This window comes from Oreochromis aureus, unplaced genomic scaffold (genome assembly GCF_013358895.1).
Source record: "Oreochromis aureus strain Israel breed Guangdong unplaced genomic scaffold, ZZ_aureus HiC_scaffold_32, whole genome shotgun sequence".
Classification (NCBI taxonomy): Eukaryota; Metazoa; Chordata; class Actinopteri; order Cichliformes; family Cichlidae; genus Oreochromis; species Oreochromis aureus.
Window position 1 is genome coordinate 188836 of NW_024108868.1, and position 18613 is coordinate 207448.

At 39.6% G+C, this 18613-nt stretch overlaps 1 protein-coding gene across 1 annotated transcript; it reads right to left on the reverse strand.

Moving 5' to 3' along the window:
• Window positions 1-301: 301 nt before the first annotated feature.
• Window positions 302-7001, reverse strand: LOC120436895 (deleted in malignant brain tumors 1 protein-like). The gene is made up of 8 exons (XM_039607729.1): window positions 6965-7001; window positions 6403-6732; window positions 5624-5929; window positions 4863-5171; window positions 4127-4414; window positions 2934-3266; window positions 1628-1710; window positions 302-1537 (listed from the first exon to the last, which is right to left on the reverse strand). The coding sequence occupies exons 1-8, from the start codon at window positions 6999-7001 to the stop codon at window positions 1433-1435; spliced, it is 1791 nt and encodes a 596-aa protein (XP_039463663.1). The 3' UTR covers window positions 302-1432.
• Window positions 7002-18613: the final 11612 nt, after the last annotated feature.

Genomic DNA, 18613 nt, shown 5'->3' on the forward strand with positions numbered 1-18613 from the left:
TAGCCTTTTACTGATCATGAGCATTACTGCAGCCGAACAAACTTTATTTAACACAGAAATAAAAGCACAAATATTTAATGTACTAACAGGAAATAAAGCCGCTAATTAAGATTCTCTGTGACAGCAGTCCTACTAGCTGTGTTGATCTTGGACAGCAGGGGGCGTAGCTTTACCAACTTATATAAATCTGGGACTCTCCACCGTTTGACCCTAGAACAGAAGAAGCTTCTCGGATGAGAGGTGAAACGTCTTCAAGCAACTTAAAGAACCATCACAGTGGTCAGAGAGCTCAACAGCAGAGTACAGCAAGCACAGCAAAAGATGTTGTTCGCTGGAAACATGGTGTGAAAAATTTCAATGATCCTAGCTGAGCTGTGTCAGTATTACTCAGCACATTACAGCCACATGTTGGATCAGTGGTGTCTGACATGCTCTCAGAAATTAGTATGTACCTTGACTTTGTAACTTCACAGATGGGTGAATGAAGACACTACATATGTCCCACAAAAACTTGTTAGCCACAAGGACGGAGTCAAAGACAGGCCTGATTAAATCTGCGGGGGTCTAGTCGGTTCTACTGACATAATCCAGCCTAATGTGACCAGATCCCAACAAAGTAAATGTGGGTCAGTGAGGGTTTTTGTTTGGGACATGTTACTGATGGTGAGAGGTGGTTTGAAATTTTCACATCAAACATGTGAAGGAGTTTTTCAGCTTCCTCTGAGCTGACATTAATGTTAGAGATATTTTTGGTCTTTCTAAACTTGTGGACTCCACTTTTCTGTTGCAATAAAAGGCTGACAGTTTAACTTAGTTCAAGAAATCATCAAATCAAAGTCAAACGTCATAAACATTATATTTTAAGTTATAAGCTGCATGGATGTGAGTCTTGAGTCGCCCCTGTTTTCCTTATATTCGCTATTTCTTAATGACATGACTTTCAGACACTGTTCATCAGCTGTAGTTTCTGACTCCTGTCATGTCTTCCCTGCAAACTGCAAACCACACTGAGATATACAAGCTAAAAACTGTTGGATGATATCATTCGTTTAACCCCCCCCTGGCTCCGGCTGCATACTTCTCCTTCTCATCACTGTCATACATTCCTGCTGGTAGTGCCACAGGATAGGAGGCTATAAATAAGGGAACTTGTTTTTTTAAATGGCAAATAATTTCAAACACTCAAGAGTACAAAGACATCACAAACTGACACATATTCTGTCAGCTAGCAAAAGATAGAGGTTATTGAGGGAAAAAAAATACTTAATCTGTAAAAACTTCACTTTTAGAATCAGAGAAAGATGAAAAAAAGAGAGAGGACTGGAGTATATGTGGACTAATAGATATCTATATGCATATCTAGAAAGAGATAGATATAGATAAAATCAGATAGTGGATTTTAAACTTGTGTGTGTTTCTATGTGTTTCAATTCTATTCTATTTCTTGGACTGCTTCCTCCTCGGCCTCCACTTCTTCAGATCTGGAAACATCCGTCTCATCGTTCTTCTTTTTGTCTGATTTCTGCTTTTTGATGACCTGGAGAGACGGGACACAATCCATGTTACTGTTCCTACACTTCTCAGCTACTACTCAGTTTCATACATGCTTTTAATTACTCTGATGTACCTTATAGTAGAAATGAAGGGCGATGTTCTCCAAAAGCAGAACCAGAGGCAGGAGAACATATCTCAGGATTGGAGTTCTTGAATCTGTGGAAAGAGATCAGTCATCATCACTTACCACAGAACAAACTGTCATATAATTTATTTTGTTTTAAAGACATTGAAACAAATCTTGTGAAAAATCTCCTCATAAATCATGTTAACATCAATGGATTATGAAACAATGGGCTCCCAGTGAATGAAAAAACCCTCTCCACGAGATGGAGGTGTGTCCTCAACACAATATTACCCAGTTATGGGTTTAGGAGACGTGGCTCCATCTGACAAATATGGTGACCACAATACAACATTGCAGACTGTACAACAGCCACTAATGAACTACCTACAGTTAGATTTAGAAAGCTTTAGATTTGTGTTATTTTAAGTGTGTAGCCACACTTACATGATGTAACTGTGAGACTCAAAGTGATTTTGAAGGATTCAACAAAAGTATTTAATGTGCTGTGAAGAAATTAACATTTTATAGCCACAATTTTCAGGCACTTAACAGGTGTGGGTTATTTCTTTGTTCAACTTTTTCTCATAACATATGGCATCATTAAACTTGATTAAAACCACATACTTACAAAAAATGTTTAAATATTCCAATTATTTTTTAAATCCTTTTTCTGTGTCATCGAAAACCTTCCAACATGATGCAGTCAAACTATCACTGCCATGATCAGTAGATGCTACTGACTGTGTGTAGATGGAGGAACCATTAGCAGATGCGTAAAGACTGACAGGACTGAACCGAAAGTGTGCCATTTATTTTGGCTAATGACAAGCATTAGCAAAACAAAGGCCAAAAAGAGAAACTGAAACCCTTAACATGGAAAACACACTAGAGCAAGATAAAGACCTGCTCTGTCAAATGGAAAAAGAAGACGATGACTTTATACAGTACAGACACACACGGGCAATCAGGGAAGCACAGACAGCCGGGGAGAACGAGACACAGCTGAATTAAATCACAGAAAACTAAACAATGGAAGCAAAAGTAAAAGCAAAGCACACTCGCTCTCAAAATAAAACATGAAGTGCGATAACTAAATGTGGAAAACAGACACATGAATGAATGAGCACAAAACACTGAGCGAGGAATTAAACTTTAAAGCAATGAGGAACTGAAAACAAGACTAAATAGACTAAGAACAAGTGCAAATGCAAAACAAGACTTGAAAGTTTAAAAAACTCAAAACATTCCGTAAACTGACCCAGGACACTCACAGCAAACAGAAATGTTGAGTTCTGTTGTCTCCTTAACTTACATATAACGGAGACATAAATCCACTCCGTCTCAGGAGAAGTGAATGTTCCTGCTGTCAGAGTTATCTCATACACACAGCTGTAGCTGCCCTCGTGTTCAAAGTCAGCTACAGGGAAACTAAAGGAGGCTGAGTTGTTGACAGATGTCTTATTGTGTTTGATGTGTTTGATGTTGGAGCCAGAGTAGATGAGATTGAAAACTCCTCCTGAATAGCGATCATTTTTTGAGCAGGTGAAGATGAAGCTGTAGCCCTTCATGATTTCTCTACCTTCAGGAACCTCAGCCAGTCCTCCATTTGGAGATGTCACAGAGATCCTGGGATGCTGCATCGACACTGAAAACAAAAGAAACAACAAATAAAGAAGCTCTATTGAAGAAGAGGCACCACCTGGTGGCTGAAAAAACTGTCACTGTTTTAATGCGTCTGTCATGTGTGAATATGATCCAGATGTTTTTAATTGACTGAAAACATTTAATCCATCATTAAACAAACAAGACAGCTCAGGATTGTCGAGCTGCTATAATCCTATATCCCTCAAGAATAGGACAACATTTCTCTACCAAAAGTCCAGCAATTCTTTGGTGCTCAGACATTTCAGATTAATTCAGTTTTTATATATATTGAGAATTCAAAACACCTCAAGGTGCTTTATATTATAAGATAAAGACTGTACAGTGTTAAAGAGAAACCACACCAATCACATAACCCCCTATGAATTAGCAATTGGCAACATTGGGAAAGAAAGGCTCCCTTTTAACAGGAAGAAACCTTTGGCCAAACCAAGGATTTCGACTCTAGATTTAACAGGGAGTCGATGAAAAAATGCCAACATGAGAGAAATATGCTTTCTTTTTCTCTCAGTCTCTCGCAGCTGTATTTTGGATTAACTGAAGGCTTTTCTGGGAGTTTTTAGGGCAGGATGAATATGAAAATTTTTATTCACATGGCATGTATTTTAATTTATTGATTGCAGTGAACACTGGCATGAACATGAAAGTAAGCTGGGTTTCTGCAATCTTAGATATAATTGGGAAGTGACTTTTAAGTGTTGCCGTTGATCGATGAACTGCTGAAATTAAGACTTCTTATCTTAATGGATGTTATATTTTCATGCTAATAGCCTGTAGTGGGCGTAACAAGTAAACACAGTATTTTCCTGTCACTGTAATATAAACAATGGTACATTTTATTACCAGTTACAGAGACGGTGACAGAGTCACTTGTGGAGATGCTGGAGTCGTGTGAATATTCACACTGGTACAATCCATCCTTGTCAAAATCTACTTGGAGGATCTTGAATGTAGCAGAGTTGGTAGTTGATGGTTTTGTCTGACTGAATGAGCCTGAAATCTGCTTCAGAGTAAATTCTCCTTGTAGAAGCTGTTGGCTTTGAGGTGATATTGAACAAGTGATGCTGACGTCACTTCGCCGCTCAACTTTACCAGCAGGAATCATGAAGATTCTGGGCTTTGGGAGGATCACTGAGAAAATAGCAGTCATGGAGAGAGGATTCAATTAAAAATGGCAAAAAGTTTACTTTATATATTAATAATTGTCATGAAAATTTCAAATAAATCTGCAAACATCTCGGTGAGCATGATTTCAAGTGAGCTTAATAACATATTGCAATATGGAGAGACTCTGGTCAAACAGCTAAGCAGTCTCTGACAATGGCTGCCATCCTCACATCTTATATACCCACACAGACAAAGACTCTATGTAACTCTTACATGTTACACATGTGTGATAGAGCATAAGGCCCATTTACGGTGCACATACATACAACTGGTGAAAATGTGATTCTACATTACTAAAGTGATATGGTTAAACTATGTGATCAATACAAAAAGAAAGAAACCTCCCACCACATAATAGTATTTAAATATTATTAATATTTAATGATAAATATTTTAAAAAATCAGTTCTCACCTGAGCAGACAACACCAGCATCCTTACTGTGTGTACAGTCATGTGTCCCAAATCCTCTGTGCTGACACTCAGTCAGAGATCTCTCACTTCCTGAACAGGACACATCATCAAGCCAGATGGATCCACTTCCCTCACCAAAGCGGGCTGATACAGCAGCACTCTGTGCCGTTCCACAGCCCAGCTCTCTGCAAACCACCTCAGCATCATTCATGTCCCAGTTATCATGACAGACTGTTCCCCAAGTGTTGTTGTAAAAGATTTCGACTCTTCCAGAGCACAAAGTGCTTCCAGATAATCTGACTGGCACACCTAGACACAGTGAGCATAATAAACAATAAGACAAAACATTTTGATGGACTGAATGTTATTCAGTGTGTAATTGGTTCATGAGGGCAATCATTTGCAAACTTTACATCACTGAGCTGCTCAATGATCATAATAAACAAACAAAAGAACGATCCTATTTATATACATTATGTTAAGTTCACATTTCAGTGTTGAATGTTATTATAGGACGCTTCAATCATATTAAATCGGTTTCTTTTGACAGCTCTCACTCATCACTTTGTTTGTCAGGCTGTGAATAATTAATATTGAATGATAACAAACAAGTCAAGCTAATAATTTTCCATAAATGCTGGAATCTTAAATAATATTAATGACATAATATTAAAGACAAAACCAAGAGGTAATGAAATAAATAGTAAAAAATTGAATTGACCTTTATTATTAATTTACCTTTGATTAGTAAAGTTTCTTACCTGAGCAGACAACACCAGCATCCTTACTGTGTGTACAGTCATGTTTCCCAAATCCTCTGTGCTGACACCGAGTGAGAGATCTCTCACTTCCTGAACAGTCCACATTATCAAGCCAGATCGATTCTCTTCCTTCACCAAAGTGAGCGGACTTAGTGGCATTCAGAGCTGTTCCACAGTTTAACTCTCTACAAACCACCTCAGCATCATTTAAGTCCCAGCCATCATCACAGACTGTTCCCCAAGTGTTGTTGTAAAAGATTTCAACTCTTCCAGAGCAACGAGTGGACCCAGTTAATCTGATGCGTGCACCTGAACTCAGAGTACATGCATTTAATATTTTAATTGAATATTACTGTGAGACTCATTTCTGTACATTAAATAAGTTTCACTCATCTCACGTTCACTCAGACTCACAGTGCCCAAATACATGGCAATAACTACACTATGTCTTTTAATTATTAGCAGTTTATAAAGATGATGGAAAACATATTTCTCTGTAGATTACAGCTACATTCATAGCAGAACATTTTCAGGGTGTAATTTCCGGGAGGTTATGACCCCCCAATAAAATTATGAATTATCTCGCATAAATAGGCTGTTCATATTCTTTACTCATTTCAAGTATTAGTATTATTTGTATTAGTATCATTGAACATTTTATTACTGAAAAATGCAGGATGTGCAGGATGGTTACTTTATGAGATGATTTGCAGTGATCACCCTGAATTTTAGGACAAAATAGACAGAGAAGCAGAACCACTGTGAGTTAATGATAAATCTGTTGATGATGAGAGATGTACCTGAACAGATGACACCAGCATCTTTATGGTGTGTGCAGCCATTTTTCTCAGACCCTCTGTGCTGACACTGGATTATAGACCTTTCACTTCCTGAACAGGCCACACCATCAAGCCAGATTGGTCCACTTCCTTCACCAAAATGAGCCTCTTTAGGAGCTGCCAGTGCCGTGCCACAGTCTAAGTGCCTACAGACAATCTCAGCATCATTCAAGTCCCAGCTATCATCACAGACTGTTCCCCATCTTTTTTGATGGTACATTTCAACTCTTCCAGAGCAACGACCTGACTGACGGCCAGATAATCTGATTCCTAAACACAAAACACAGAAAACATATATTTGATTATGATTGTAATGCTTTCTCCTATTTAATGAAGGAAATGGTTTCAAAATCTTTCAACAAGTGAGCCTTTATTAACTGTTGCAAAAATCCAAAAGATGACAGGACTACACACACACACACACACACACACACACACACACACACTGGGGATGGGATGCAGGCTGGTACTGAAGAATGCAAAGGTTGCGCTCAAAAAGTACCTCCTCTTTTTCCTAACCTCTTTTCCTTGTCTGCCATGTTGAACAACACACAGAAAATGGACTACAAAATGTTCTTCTTACTTCACTATAATGTGTTCTAACCCTGTTTTTTTTTCTTCCATACAGGTCATTCAAACAAGGAACAGTCTGTGAAAAAAACAACATTTGGAGCTAGACTTGCTGACATCTGCAGCAGCCTTCACGCAAACTTCAATTAATGACAATTAAAACGTTTCTGACACACAACTTACAACAAATTACACAAATCCTAATGCCAAATTACTGGACAGAGACAGCAGCAGCTATTTTAACATTTTTGGATGCTTTCGTTTAGAAGTTTCAAACATGTAAAGCTCATTCAAACAGATATATTTCTCTCTGGTTTACAGCTGGATTGGATTATTTTGAACTGAATACAGTGCGTGATTTAAAAAGAGTCTCACCTGAACAGATGACACCAGCATCCTCACCATGCCCACAGGAGTGTGTCCCAAATCCTCTGTGCTGACAATCAGTTAGAGATGTTTCACTTCCTGAACAGGACACTTCATCAAGCCAGATTTGTCCTGTTCCTTCTCCAAAGTGAGCTGACTGAGTGGCATTCAGTGCTGGTCCACAGTCTAAATGTCTGCAGACCACCTCAGCATCTTCTGTGCTCCACCCATGGTCACAGACTGTTCCCCATATTTTATTGTGATAGATTTCAACTCTTCCAGAGCACTGAGACTGATGCCCAGCTAATCTGATTCCTTATCAGAAAACACAGAACATATGTATTTAGTTATAAATATAATGTTTTAATGATAGCAACATCTGTGTCAAATATATTTTTCAAATACAAGTCAGTAATTTGAAGTTAAACAAGCGGGTAAAAAAGATAATAACCAGACAATAGTCAGGAAGTAGATTGGTGGCATGCAGAGAAGCGAATCGAGGAGGAGATGACAAAAGATAAGGGGAGACTCAGGCAATAAATACACACCAGGTAATGCAGGCAGAGGAAACAAGTGGGATTACAGACACTAATAACAGAGACAATGTAAGTAAAGGGAAATACAAAGCGCGAGAGACAAGAGACTATCAAAATAAAACAGAAACTAACATAATGACACAGACTCAACACTCCAAACTTGACACAAACACAGAAAGATAAACAAACATGGAGACAAGACCTACTTCACACCAGAAGGAATAATGACAAAGCAGAGATAAGATTAGGACAGAATGGACACAAAAGGGAACTAATATCATCTGAGGAACTAGAAATATGGATAACAAAATGGCAAAGTCTAAAGGAGAAAACAAAAATAACAATCCAAAAACACAACATGGAAGACAAGTTACACTGCAAGAACATGTGAGCTCAAACAGACAATCAGACCGAGGGAAAAAACAGGAAGTAAAACCTAAACGTAACCTTCAATGTAAAATAGGAAGTAAAAAAACATGATGCCTTTGTGTAGATGTTTCACTCATTTGAAGCACAATCGAACACACAGTTGATGATGCAAAAAATAGCACAGCTTACATATTTCTCTGTATTACAGGTGCATGAACCAAAAAGAGTCTCACCTGAACAGATGACACCAGCATCCTCACCATGTCCACAGGAGTGTGTCCCAAATCCTCTGTGCTGACAATCAGCTAGAGAACTTTCACTTCCTGAACAGGACACTTCATTCAGCCAGATGTCTCCTGTTCCTTCACCAAATTGAGCTGATCGAGTGGCTTTCAGTGGCGATCCACAGTCTAACTGTCTGCAGACCACCTCAGCATCATTTATGTCCCAGCCATGATCACAGACTGTTCCCCATGTTTTTTGACGGTAGATTTCAACTCTTCCAGAGCACTGAGTGGACCCAGAACCAGCTAATCTGATGGGGACACCTAAATGCAGAAAACACAAAGAATCTATACTTTAAACAGAGAATAAAGTATGTTTTGAATGTTTTCAGTTGTTGATTATGGTAACTATTTCAATACGTTCATTAAGTTTTGATGACATGAATTTTTTTTCACACAGTTAAAGACACAAATGACAAAAGCCACATATAATCCCCACGGTGGTGTTTGGGCAAAGCCACCGACAGTTTTAAATTGATGAATAATGGACAGATTCCTGTTTGGATTACAGGTGCATTGATAGTAGAACATGTTATTACTCAATACTGCACAGTTCATACGGTTACTGTATGAACTCAGGTCCTCTGCTCACCGTGAAGTTCAGGATAAAGCATAATGACAAAAAACCCTTCTAGGTGGTAAAAATGATAAGACAGGAAGTTCATTTACTGGCATTTGACATTTTTTGGACAGTCCTAAATATATCTTACCTGAACAGATGACACCAGCGTCCTTTAGGTGTGTACAGTCATGAGTCCCAAATCCTCCGTGCTGACACTCAGTTAGAGAACTTTCACTTCCTGAACAGGACACATCATCAAGCCAGATTTGTCCTGTTCCTTCACCAAAATGAGCTGATTCAGTGGCATCCAATGCTGATCCACAGCCTAACTCTCTGCAGACCACCTCAGCATCATTTATGTCCCAGCCATCATCACAGACTGTTCCCCATCTGTTGTTGTGATAGATTTCAACTCGTCCAGAGCAGCGAGTTGACTGAGACCCAGTTAATCTGATTTCTAAACACAAAACAAATAACTAATTATAATTGAAAAGTTTTATTCTATTTAATAAAGGCAGCTATTGCAACATCTGTGGCAGATACATCCACCAATATCTACTAATTTGAAGTTTAAAAAATGACAATAACTACACACAGTCCAGTGAGTATCTAAATGAAGAACATGAGAACACGTTACACTAAGAGAACATGGGAGCTCAGACACAAAATCAAATCAAGGGGAAAACATATGAAGGTAAATATGTTTTAAAATTTGAGAGCCCGTAGAATCAAAAAGTGAGAATATGTAGAAAAACTTTAACTTGTATTTTAAAATTTTGTCAATTGTAATTTTTTTTTTTTTTTTACACACTAGTGTTTTCAATTCACACTTACAGAAAAATATTCACAAACCTGCAGAATGATATTTATATAAATATACTTTGAGCTTCAAACTTGTAATTCAAATTTTACTCATCCAGAGATCCATCTTCCACTTATCCAGGGCCGGGTCACGGGGGCAGCAGCCTAAGCAGGGAACATCAAGGTGTTCCCAGGCCAGTTAAGAGATATAATCTCTCCAGCATGTTGTGGGTCTGCCTGGAACCACTCACCCAGGAAGCATCCTTGTCAGATGCCCAAACCACCTCAACTGGCTCCTTTTGATGTGGAGGAGCAGTGGCTCTACTCTGATCCCCTCCCGGATGGCTTAACTTCTCACCCTAAGGGAAAGGAGAGGCACCGTACTTTTTCAAACATTTGTTTCAGTGTCTTACTATGGGGACGTGCAGACCCCTGTATTGCCAGATAAGCTCATCTGAACGACTGACTGCCATCTTAGGACCCACACTTAAGACAGTGTGGGCTAGAGATCGTGTAATGAAATCAGCCTGTAGAACCTTGCAAAGGTCAAAGGAGAAACCCAGCTTGGTGGTGCACATATTTCCTCTATAGCGACACCACGAAAGAGGGCCCATAAGGTTACCATTCCTCTAGTAGAATGAGCACGACGCTTCATTGGGGTACAGACTAGTACTGGAATACTCCAACTTAATTACTGCTGCAGTCCAGTGGGAATGTGTTCTTTACTAATAGGCTTGCCAAAATGTGTCTTAGCCCAGAAAACAAACAGCTGGTCAGACCTCCTGAAAGCCCCAGTTCTCTCCATAACCGGACAGTGAACGTGTAAGCGCTCCTGTTCATGGGAGGAGAAAGCAGTGGGGGCCAAACACCACTAACTCCAATGGCATGAATTGGAGAGAAGGGTATTTGAGTACAAAGGCTGGATTTAGCCTGAATCTGACCCTATAATTATCCAGCGTGAATTGGATGCACTGTTTCTGAATTGGCAGTATATGAATATTGCTGATGCATTTCACAGACACAAGAGCCAGCAGCTTCAAGACAAAATTTCTTCTTCAAGACAAAATTTGTTTCTCCACTTGACTTAGTAGCTCAGATAGTGGCTGTGAAACTGCCCACAGCACTAGGGATGAATCCCACTGGGAACAACAGGTTTAGCGGACTGCCTCATAGAGATTCTGGCAAACTATCAGGCAACTCAGGAGGAGAAAGTGGTGCTCTACCTGCACTGTGTATAGTGTGGGTGGAGTGCTGCTGACTTCGACTGAGAACATTGTCAGGCGGTGGTAGGAATACTTCGAGTCCCTCTTTAATCCCACTGGCACGTCTTCCGTGGAGGAAGCAGTGCCTGGGGATGAGGGGAATGACTCGTCTATCTCAGGGGCGAGGTCACTGAGGCATTTAAACAAATAGTTGGTGGCAGAGCCCCTGGGGTGGATGAGGTTCACCTTGAGTTCCTGAAGGCTCTGGATATTGTAGGGCTGTCTTGGCTGACACGTCTCTGCAATGTTACATGGAGATCAGGGGTGGTACCTTTGGATTGGCAGACCGGGGTGGTGCTTCCCATCTTTAAGAAGGGGGACCAGAGGGTATTCCAAATTTAGGGGGATCACACCTCTCAGCCTCCCTGGGAAGGTCAATGCCAGGGTGGTGGAAAGGAGAGCCCGTCCATTAGTCGAACCTTGGATATAGGAGGAACAATGCAGTTTTCGTCCTGTTCGTGGAACACTGGAGCAGCTCTTTGTCCTTTTACTTAAACCAAAAACAAAAAACTCTGGGTCGTAGACCCAGTACTGTGACACCATGGTCCTCAGCCGGAAAAGGGTGAGGACCAAAGGGGTGAAGTGCCCATTGGAGTTCCTGCCCCAAGTGGAGAAGTTTAAGTATGTCGGGGTCTTGTTCATGAGTGACTGGAGAAGGGAGTGGGAGATTGACAGATGGATTGGTGCTGCAGCAGCAGTGATGCAGACACTGTACCAGTCCGCCATGGTGAAGAGAGAGCTGAGTGTAAAAGCGACCGAAAGAACAAGATTGCGTATACAAGCGGCAGAAATGAGCTTCCTAGGAAGGGTGTCTGTGCTCTGACAGAGTAAGAAGTTAAGCCATCCAGGAGGGGCTCAGAGTAGAGCCGCTAGTCCTCCACATCGAAAGGAGCCAGTTAAGGTGGTTCAACTCAGCAGAAGATGGATGGATGGAATGAGGTTTAGACATCCATTGTGCCATCATGCCCCTTTCATTAAAAGACAGACTGCTATTCCCAAGTTCAGAGCCCCTAGAATATTAGTAGCCCTCAGTCACAACAGACTGATGCTGCTCCAAATTATCAGTTTGCGAGCCAATATGTGCAAAGGACAGGACCCTAATGCACCCTGACTGTTGATGTTCGCCACCACAGAGATGGATGATAACATAAACTAGACTAAACTCAGCTATGACAAACGAATAATACTAGTAGAACCTTAACAATCAAAATACAAAATAACTCAACATGCTGGGTCACAGACCCAGCCCCATGACACACGTGTGCGAGAGTTAACCAGATACAGTCACGCAACAGCTTTTCTAAAAAATATATTCTAAAAAGGTTTACAAAATAATAATTAACAGACATATTTCTCTCTAGATTACAGCTGCATGAACAATTTGTTGCTGAATACTGTTCATGATCATAAACAGTATCTCACCAGAACAGATGACACCAGCATCCTCATCATGTCCACAGTTGGCTATGTCAAATCCTCTGTGCTGACAATCAGTTAGGGAACTTTCACTTCCTGAACAGGACACATCATCCAGCCAGATTTGTCCTGTTCCTTCACCAAAGTGAGCTGATCGAGTGGCATTCAGTGCCAGTCCACAGTCTAACTGTCTGCAGACCACCTCAGCATCATTTAGGTCCCAGCCATCATCACAGACTGTTCCCCATCTGTTCTTGTGATAGATTTCCACTCTCCCATGGCAAAGAGTTGCCCCAGAATTATCAGGATCAATTAATCTTATCTGAGCATCTAAAAAAAGAAAGAACAGATTATGAGAACAGATGTGTTTTAGTTTTTAAATCCTTAAAATCAAGAAGTAAGAGGTAAACGAGCTAAAACTTAGTTATTCTGATCCTCCAAACATACATTTCTGAGTAAATCCATTAACAATTCAAATAAGGAAATGCAGTGAGGCAACAGAAAAAAAAAATCTGAATTCATAATTAGATTTTTATTATTTACTTGTCCTCTTAAATTAGAGTTTTAAAAAATCATCAACCTGATATTAAGGCAAAATGTGTAAAACGCTGGTCCACCGTGTCCGTTTCACGCTTTGCTTCACCAAAGCATGAAATGGACACTCATGTAGAAGTTGCAGTTACACACAGAGATGTTTTATTTCAAACCAACATGAAAATAATCACGGAAAGTGTCTAAGCAGACATTATGAAGACAATTACATGTATATACATATTAGCTGCCTCGCTTAATCATTTTTGGCAAATAAGGACCCTGAAATGTACTTTTACTGTTTTGTTTTGATCAATGCCAACCTCTTGACTTTAAATATATTATCGCCTCCTGCTGGTAATGCAGCTTCTGCACCAGCGTGTCTATTACACGTTGTGATACTGAGTTGAAATAACAATCTTAAAAAAAAAAAAAAAAAAAAAAAGTCACTTTACATCATAATTTTTTATTTTCGTTTCCCATTAAAATATTGAATAATCATTTGTTTATAAATAAATAACTAACTTTTTAAAAGTATTCATTGTTTACTTACCTGGATGATTGAGCATGCATCAAGACATATTCATTGTTTACTAAAATAGTTTACAGTCTTTCATCTGCTTTTTGCTAATCTGCTTTTGAGACGTGCTCAGAATTATTCAATAAAATTTATGAGTATTGAGACTTTTGAGTAAAACCAATTTGTGATTCAGTTCAGTTCGTAAGTCAGTGTCTTCCCTGAGTCCAGCAGGAAGGGAACGTAAAATTCAGGCAAAGATGCAGATATGAGAGTACTGTGGGGCAACCTCCATAACACAAAACTTGAGCCAATCTGGAAGTGACAAAGAGTGCATGTCTGATACCCAGAAATATACTCCATATCAAAGTACCATTTTCTATATCACAAAGGGGAAAAAAATGATAGACAATGGATAATTTAAACAAACAAGCAAAAAGATTTGAATAATGCTGGTTCATGCTGGTGTATTCAGCTACAATCCTGTTTATTTCCTGTGCTTCTCGCACTATATTTTCATTGCTGATCAAATAGAGTTCTTAATGTAGGCCAGTACTGTTTCTGTCTAGTTGCTAGTAGACCTTTCTCAACCTCAATCAGGGATTTTAATAGAAGCACAAGACTTTTTAGACATTAGTCATTGTGTTATACTTAATATACTTTATAAATTACCAGTATAACACTGTTAAGGTCACATACAGATAAGACTGCCAATGCTTGATGTTGATAATGTTCCCACATAGATGTAATGAAAAATCCTAAACCGGCATATTATATTAATATTATTTGTAGATGGGAAAGACTAAATGTTGACCATGAGCTACTGTTTTGCTGACAGTGCAGGAAAAGTAAAAAAACAAACAAACAAAACAAAACAAAACAAAACAAAAGGAGGCTGTTTATAGTAAACCAATGTTTACTCTCGGATAAGCACTGAGGAAACATGGAGACTCTAAGGCTACGTCCACACTAGATTTGAAAACGGCGTTTTTGTCTCAAAACGCCCCGCGTCCACACTAGCGTTTTCAGTTGTTTTCAAAGAGTTCACTTCCTGAACCACTAAAATGGTTGAAAACGCTGACGTTGCAGTTCTGCGTATGCGTGAAACGCAAGACGACTCGACTACCAAAATTGTGAGCAAACAAAACAACTGCTGTCCGATGCCATCCGCCATCTTGGTTTAAGTTGTTACATGACTACATCATATGACCAACATGTGTCATCGTTTTCGAAAGTCTGCGTTTTCGAGTGTCCACACTGCGACGGGACAGCTCCGTTTTGAAATGTATGCGTTTTTGAGATGGTTTTCAAAATGCTGTGTTTTTCCTTGAGGAAAACGCCGTCTCAGTGTGGATGGGGGGCCAAAACGGAGAGATAACAATGCATTTTCAAATGAAAACGCATTAGTGTGGACGTAGCCTAAAACTGATGTTGCAAAAAAAACCCAAAACAAAACAAAACAAAAAATCCAAATTCAACAAAAAAAAACCAATATTTAATTTCCAGTAAGGGAAAAAAACACCATTCACAATCAGAGCAGCGGGAACAACAGTACACACATGACATCTGGAAAACAATTTTCTAAAACTCACGTTTATTAGCTTATTACTACACCATGCTAGTACAACAACTATCAACTATTAGGACATTAAACCAGCTCTTCACTCTGTGATGTTGAAAGGAGAGTAGGCTTCTTAACAAAATGAATGACTGAGGTGATATTTCTACCTTTTTCATTTTTAAACTACCTGCACAATAGTTGGTGTTTAGTACACATGCTTCTTTGGATTCCCTGAACCCATATAGACCTGTTTCTCTTTCTATCAGCATATTCAATTATGACCTTCTGGTGTCAAGGGGTGTTTCGAAACAGAGAGTTAAGCATATCAAAGATTTTCAAACATTAGATTTGTCAAAGCCTTGGCTTTTCTGCGAAAACCATAAAAACCTTTTGAAACTTTTTGGGCTACACAAAAATGACCAAGTTACTAGTTTTACAAAATATTATTTTATTAAATTAAATATGGATTAAAGGTACAATATTGATTATTTTGTAAAAAGAAAACCCCCCCCATAAATTTCAGTTATTTTACAATACTGTTCAGGGGACAGCTGTAAGAATATTGCAGTTTATTTATATATGCAATGCCATGCAAATGTACCATCATCAGACATTGGATTGATCTGCGTATGTTTGCTCTTTAAGTTCTTTAATAAAGTTACAAGTTTCAATCCTGAGTCACATTTTAACAGTGGTGAGATTAAACCTCTTGCCTAAATTTCTGTGAGCTTACACTGTAAGAAATGTACATAAAAATTACAGTTATTACCATTAAATCAAAAAGAGTAAGTGACTGTAATATGTACATTACATTTCTGTAAATTGAAAAATGGTGATTTGCTTTTATTTTTACACTGCTAATATGTTGAAAATATATTAATGTACTGTAATATGGCACATTGTCTTTGAAAACAACAGGAAAAATCTATAACATTATTTACAATTAATCACCCTACAATTTACACAATAACTCTGTATGTATATGACAATCTTTCCTGCTTTTTTCATTTGAATTTACGATTTACAACTGTATATTAATTACCTAAAACATACCGTAATTTTAATTTTAACAAAATGTCGAAACATTGTTAGAATTATTGTGAAAATTACGGTGAATTTTTTTTAATATTAAAAAGCTCAGGCTGTTTGATAAAACAGTATATGTTAACAGTACATACAAACAGTTACTAATAATAAAAAAATATGTATATTTCTTCAAGTTCTAGAGTCTCACCAAGTATAACACAGCTATTTACAATGAAAAAAAATATTTTGTGGCATAGGGAGGTTTAAATCATGGATTTACCACTGTTCAGTCCGTGTTCAATCTGTTTGAGTGTGATACCACCTGCTGAAATTAAAATTAATTGATGAAAATGAAATACAAAAAAATAATGAAATAACGTTAATAAATTGGTGTAGTTTGCAAGGTCAAGAGCAGTCAACGAATGTATTATAAAAGCTGTAATAATCAGTTTCCTTAAAGTCCATGCACGTTTTGGAGACAATGCATCACGTGTCTAAACCGTCACATACATACATATATATGTATATGTATATATATATATATATATGAATGCATCACGTGTCTAAATCGTCACATACATACATATATATGTATATGTATATATATATATATATATGAATGCATCACGTGTCTAAATCGTCACATATATATATATATATATATATATGTAGAGAGAGAGAGAGAGAGAGAGAGACTTAGACGAGGAGGGTACTATGTTGTCAGAAATAGCTGTCTGACTGTGAGGTACTGCAACAGCAGAGGGCACCAATACTCCTTGGAAGCGTGTAGTCCGCCAAACCAACGAAAAAGAAGATAGCGCCACTTCTAACGGTCCAGACTGACTCCGCTCAGCAAGGGAGCCCAGCAGCACCCTGCGCCGAACCAGCAACCTTCTCTTTCAATGTAAGTATATCATTAGACTTGAAACGTATATCAGCTGTAACCATAGTTCGCTTGGTCAGTTTTCTTGTTGCGTTGAAAGCGTTCCTCTGTCGCAGGCTTTGCCTTCAGTCCTGTTTAGTTTTCTGGAAAGTTCATGCTAATGCAGCAGGTTGAAGATTTTAGCTACCTTTACTGTGAACCAAACACCTGTTTAATTTAAAGACAATGTTCCTTTTTTTTTGTTCCTTTTTGTCATCAGCGAGAGACCGGTGACCAGCATCACGGAGCATGACGTCCGAGCGGCATTGAGGAGAGTGAACACAAGGAAAGCAGCGGGGCCAGACGGCATCTCCGGCCGTCTGCTGCGCTGCTGTGCTGACCAGCTAGCAGGTGTGTTCACTTCCATCTTCAACGAGTCCCTGGCGAAGTCTGTGGTCCCCACATGCTTCAAAAGATCCACCATCATCCCGGTGCCCAAGAACAGCAAACCCTCATCCCTGAACGATTACCGGCCAGTTGCACTGACCTCGGTAGTAATGAAGGTGTTTGAGAGGCTGCTGAAGAACATCATCTCCTCCTCCATCCCAGACACCACAGATCCGCTCCAGTTCGCCTACCGACCCAACAGATCCGCTGAGGACGCCATCACCCACGTCCTGCACACCACCCTCAGCCACGTGGACAAGAAACAGGGTAACTATGTGAGAATGCTGTTTGTTGATTACAGTTCAGCGTTTAACACAATAGTGCCCAGCAGACTGTTCACAAAGCTGAGGGATCTGGGACTCAACAGCTGTCTGTGTGCGTGGGTGTTGGACTTCCTCACTGGCAGAACTCAGGTGGTGAGGGTGGGTAGATGCGTCTCTAACAGCATCACCATCAACACAGGAGCACCACAGGGGTGTGTCCTCTCGCCACTGCTCTACTCCCTCTACACTTCAGACTGTGTGGCCACCCACGGCTCCAACACCATTGTGAAGTTTGCTGATGACACAGTGGTGTTGGGCGCCATCTCCAACAACGATGAGGCAGCCTACATGGACGAAGTGAAGAATCTGGCATCATGGTGCCAGGACAACCACCTCCAGCTGAATGTCGGCAAGACCAAGGAGCTGGTGGTGGACTTCAGAAGGAGTCAGCATAGAGACTACAAGCCCATTATCATCAATGGAACTCCAGTGGAGAGGGTGCAGTCCTTCAAGTATCTTGGTGTCCACATCTCCTCAGACCTGACATGGTCTGCCCACATTCAGGTCCAGACCAAAAAGGCTAGGCAGTGCCTGTACCACCTCCGACAACTGAGGAAGTTCAGGGTCTCTCCAAAGATCCTCAGGATCTTCTATACAGGCGCTGTGGAGAGCATCCTCACACAGAACATCACATCGTGGTTTGGGAACAGCTGTGTTAAGGACCAAAAAGCTCTCCAGAGAGTGATCCGTACAGCAGAACGCTGCAGCAGGATTGCTC